Source organism: Vicia villosa, linkage group LG2 (assembly GCF_029867415.1).
Source record: "Vicia villosa cultivar HV-30 ecotype Madison, WI linkage group LG2, Vvil1.0, whole genome shotgun sequence".
NCBI lineage: Eukaryota > Viridiplantae > Streptophyta > Magnoliopsida > Fabales > Fabaceae > Vicia > Vicia villosa.
Window position 1 is genome coordinate 157,794,521 of NC_081181.1, and position 5,238 is coordinate 157,799,758.

General features: G+C 28.0%; 1 protein-coding gene across 1 annotated transcript; it reads left to right on the forward strand.

The window, feature by feature from the left end:
- The first annotated feature begins 1,838 nt into the window (after positions 1-1,838).
- Positions 1,839-3,732, forward strand: LOC131647195 (putative glutamine amidotransferase GAT1_2.1). The gene is made up of 4 exons (XM_058917107.1): positions 1,839-1,977; positions 2,061-2,791; positions 2,880-3,086; positions 3,369-3,732. Exons 1-4 carry the CDS (start codon positions 1,902-1,904, stop codon positions 3,615-3,617), a joined length of 1,263 nt encoding a protein of 420 aa, XP_058773090.1. The 5' UTR covers positions 1,839-1,901; the 3' UTR covers positions 3,618-3,732.
- Positions 3,733-5,238: the final 1,506 nt, after the last annotated feature.

A 5,238-nucleotide genomic window follows, 5' to 3' on the forward strand; every position in this document is an offset into this window, starting at 1 on the left:
AAGTTTTTTGTAAAGTTTATTGAGTTTATGTAAAATTGTGTAGAAGTTGAGTTTGAGGTTATGAAATCGAAAAAATTTTAGTGTTTGATGGCTTAGAACTAATGAGAAACGATTTAGTTAGGTAGTTTTTATGATCAATGAATTATTTTTTATGTTTAATGGGTATGCATTCCACCATTGACGGTGATTGGAGTTGCAGAAGGCAGCATTGGAACATGGAGGCACGAGGGCGAGGTCGACTCTGAGCCTGTCATATGCAGTAATTTATTGTATTTGTACTCTTGATATATTTTGGGTTGTATTAGATATATCGAGTTCCTTGTAACTTTTGGATTTGATTTGTGTAATCTTGTCTTATAACTTTATATATGTCTTTTTATTCATATCCTTAATCTTGTCGAATCCTAAAATACCTTCTAACTATTTGATATGAAAAACATTTAAAAATAATATGTGTTCTGTCTGCATAAAATACGGATATCTCCAAATACTTAATCTTGTCCCCTGGATTTACTAATCTAGACAAAAAAACAACTTTTGAAATGAAAAAAAAAAAATCACAAAACTTGGTCAATTTTTTCCCAACAAACTCCATTAAATTTGTAACCCAATTTGTAGTGCACAGAATGAGATACAGGTGGCATGGTGTTATGTAGAACTAGTATAGCAATAGTCCTCTGAATTAAGAGATGAAACCTTCCTCAAGTAATTCCATCATTGTAACTCTCAATATTATCCATTCTGCATTCTACCTGCTAGCTAAGTTTCCTTTTCCCATAAACAAAGGAGTATACATCATGCATTCATTTCTTCATTATTCCCTAATTCATGCATTCAACCTCCCCTGAATACCACCACCACTATTTTCCAAAACACTCTGTATATCTAGCTAGTTAGGTACTAATATACCATTAATGTGATACTAACTATGATATTGTTCATGTTTTAGGGATCATACCATTCTATATTAGACAAAGTTACAAAACAAGTAATCTAGTTAGTAAAATTTAACTAACAAGTTGTCAAGTTAAACCTACTCAATTGCTTGACGTGCATAAACATCTGAAAGTGATTTAGATTTGAATTCGTGAAATCTCATTTATTCATTTTTAAAAGGTTAAAGTGTGATTATTAAATTATTAGCACAGAATAAAAAATGAAACTAACAAACTTATATTAATGTATAATTGAATTGTATTAATAAATAATTTACCTAAGTTTTAGAAAAATTGTGTTGACATCTTAGTTAAGTAGATAATACCTGTCTTAGATGATTCACATGAAGATGTTATCAATTTTGGAAAAAGTGGAAATGTTTCCTCTGCTGCATTTTGGACTACACTTTGTTGTTACATGTGAACTCATATCAATACAAACAAACTCATCTCTTTTCCTACAGGACTAGTTATTGAATTGACAATAAATTTAACTTTATCACATTCTGTGTATATGTATTTATATTGTTTTTTTTTCATTATAAATAATCTTATTTAAATGTGTTTGCTATTTTCTTATTTGACCGCATATACTAACTAAAATTTCACTTCTTAAAATAAATAAACAAGATGTTATGAGTTTAAATCTACATCATTGTTTCTGATTTTCATATACAACTATCAACTGAATTAACTATAAAAATATATAGTTATTTAAAAAAAACTAGTTGGATTTCATCATAGCATACGTCACATAAAGCTACTGTTGACTAAGGTATGACTCAAGAAATCAAATTTTCCAAAATTGGAAATAATTGTTCACATCTTTGCATCATATTTTAAAATATAAAAATTTATATTTTACTGTAATGTTTATCGCTTCATTCCACCCTATATATAAGTTGCAAGTTTCAAGTTATTAGTCTCTAACTACACAAAATAATCACCAAATTTCTTCACAAAACAATGTCTCCCATTCTTCCTCGTGTTCTAATCGTTTCTAGACGAACCATTCGTAAGAACAAGTTCGTCGATTTCGTCGGTAAGTTACTTTATTTCATGCTTTTCAAAATGTATATAAATATTTTGTAATTGTAATGCGACTAAATCTTATTTTATTTTCAGGAGAGTATCACCTTGATCTTATAGTAGCAAATGGTGCAGTACCAGTTATTGTACCTCGTGTTTCAGGTATAAACATGTTACTAAAAAGTTTCGAACCAATTCATGGTGTTCTTCTATGTGAAGGAGAAGACATAGACCCATCATGGTACGAACAAAATCACACAACATGTGCTCTTTCCCATGAAGAGATAGAAGAAATCAAAAACCTTCATTCAAGTGACACAACAATTGATAAAGAAAAAGATTCAATTGAACTAACCTTAGCAAAGCTTTGTCTTAAAAGAAACATTCCTTACTTAGGAATTTGTAGAGGCTCACAAGTCCTTAATGTTGCTTCTGGGGGTACCCTTTATAGGGACATAACAAAAGAGCTTTCGAAAAACTGCGAAAGTAAGTATGTGATGCATGTAAACTATGATGATTATGATGATCATAGACATGTTATTAAGGTTGTTGAAAACACACCTTTGTTTGATTGGTTTAAGGATTCTTTGTTGGAAAATGATAAGATTTTGGTTAACAGTTATCATCATCAAGGAGTTAAGAAATTGGCACATGGTTTTGTTCCAATGGCTTTTGCTAATGATGGTTTAATTGAAGGGTTTTATGATCCTTATGGTTATAATCCAGATGAGGGTAAGTTTGTTATGGGTTTGCAATTTCATCCTGAGCGTATGAGAAAACCTAATTCAGAGGATTTTGATTACCCTGGATGCACATTTGCCTATAAGGTAAATGCAATGTTAATTAATTATATAATTATAAATTAGTCCTAATTTTGATGAAATTTTGAAATTTGATTTTGTGGAAAATATGTAGGAATTTGTGAAGGCAGTGGTTGCTTATCAAAAAAGACAGAATATTTTAACATCTTTGCCAAAACCTATGAAACTAAATAAGGAATTGAAGAACAAAAGAAAGATTATTATGAGAAGCTTTTCGGTTACGAAAAACCTATACGCCATAGGGCGTGGGAAATGTTTGTTAAAAGAAGCCGAAATTGAAGTTGGAGCCAAATTTCTCGAGGTAACAAATTATACATATAAAATTGTAGTAATAGTCGCATTTATAATCTTCGATTATCTTCGATATTTCGAAGAATTGCAATAAAATATACTTGATAGAGTTTCAATTGTTGTTGAAGATTCTGGGAGTGACTATATTTTTGGATTTATCAGCATTAATTCATTAGAAAATATTGTGATAAACATGAAATTTCCACCGACATATTTTCATTTTGTACTCTCTAACTATAGAAATTAATGTGACGTATATAACATAGTTTGTTTGAATTTTTACACCATGTAGTCAAAAACGGCAATAAGTGTTCTACAAGAGAATCGGTTAAAGCAAATGGAAGCAACAGTCAGGAATGCAAGGTCATGCGTTGAGAGATTGAAGCAAAATGAGGAAAGAGAAAAAAAGGCAAACAATGTGATGGAGAAAATGTCAATTGAGCAATTATCTGACCTACTATCTTTCTACCATACTATGGGGCACATTTGTTCTCAAATATTGGAAACAAAGTTACATGATGTTGTCAATGACAATAGTTAAGTAGCTCATATGTTATGCTTTTATTATGTTGTGGAATTCACATGAATCTAGGTTGGTATGTTAACCTTGTGTATTTGTATTTCTTTGTTCATATTTCAACTTTTTTTACTTCTCATGTACTTTTCCCCCTCTCTCAATAAAAAAAAGTTATGTATGTTAAGTTTTATAGTAAGCAAAACTTATTCTTATAGAGTAATTAGTATTGCAGAGACAGTTGAACAATAAGAGAAATTATTAAGAAAATTCTACGAAGTGAAGGAAAAAGTCGCAACAAGTATGATAAGTGCTAACTTAGGGCCCGAATGACAGATAGGTTAATTACATTTATACAATAAATCAAGGCTAAAGTCTAAAATCCATAAAAGAATTGGTTGTCACGTTTCAAGGATATTCCTCAAATGATTTGATTTCCTTTGAAAGGGATCATAACTTCTTTTTCACTATATGTACAAAACTCAATCTTAGAGGGGGTGACATGTGAATCCCACCAATAGAGTATATGATGTACAAAACTCAATCTTATAAAACCACCGCCCTAGGGAGGAAACCAAAAGGATAGAAAACCAAAAGGATAGAAAAATATTATCAACATACAAAATAGGTTTAATTAATGGGACAGTCTTTTAACTTAATTTCAAATTATATTTTAGTCCCTTATCTAACAAACATTACATTTTAGTCCATTAAAAACTGTTTTGTTAGTCTAATCCTTTACGTTAAATTTAGTCAACAATTATAACATTGCTATCACAATAATCAGTTATACCTCACAATAGTCACAACACAAGTAACTTTCCCAACAATGACATATCTCAATATACAACATATTAATTTTTAAATTTATTTGTAATATTAATTCATTTGTAATCATAGATTAATATGTGAGCATTTTTATACCAATAATAATTTTAATTTTTTTATACAAATAATAATTTTAATTTTTTAATTTCTCTATTTTACTTTTTTTTTACCCTTTAATTTTCCGTTTTTAAATTATATTAAAAAATATAAATTATTAAATCATTGCTAATTTATTTTTAGAAAAGATGCAATTGATACAAAACAAAATTAGAACACCATACTTGTTTTTTAAAACTTTAATATTTGTATATAAAGTTTCAATAAAATTTACGTGTGCAATGCACGGGTATATATAACGTCTAGTTAAAAATTAACGAAATAGACTAAATTGATTAACATAAATAAATTTAAAAAATCTTAAATTATGAATATTAATTATGAAATCAATATTATTAAACATTTTAGTTAAAATATTAAAGTTCAATTATACTAAATAAATAAATAAATATATATATATATATATATATATATATATATATATATATATATACAAATTATTGCTAATTTCCCGTTTTTACCCTTTAATTTCCCGTTTTTCAATTATATTATAAAAATACAAATTATTAAATCATTGCTAATTATTTTATAAAAAATGCAATTGATACAAAACAAAATCAGATGAACATATTTGTTTTTTTAAAACTTTAATATTTATATATAAAAGTTCAATAAAATTTACGCGTGCAATGCACGGGTATATAAGACGTTTAATTAAAAATTAACAAAATAGACTAAATTGATTAACATAAATAAATTTAAA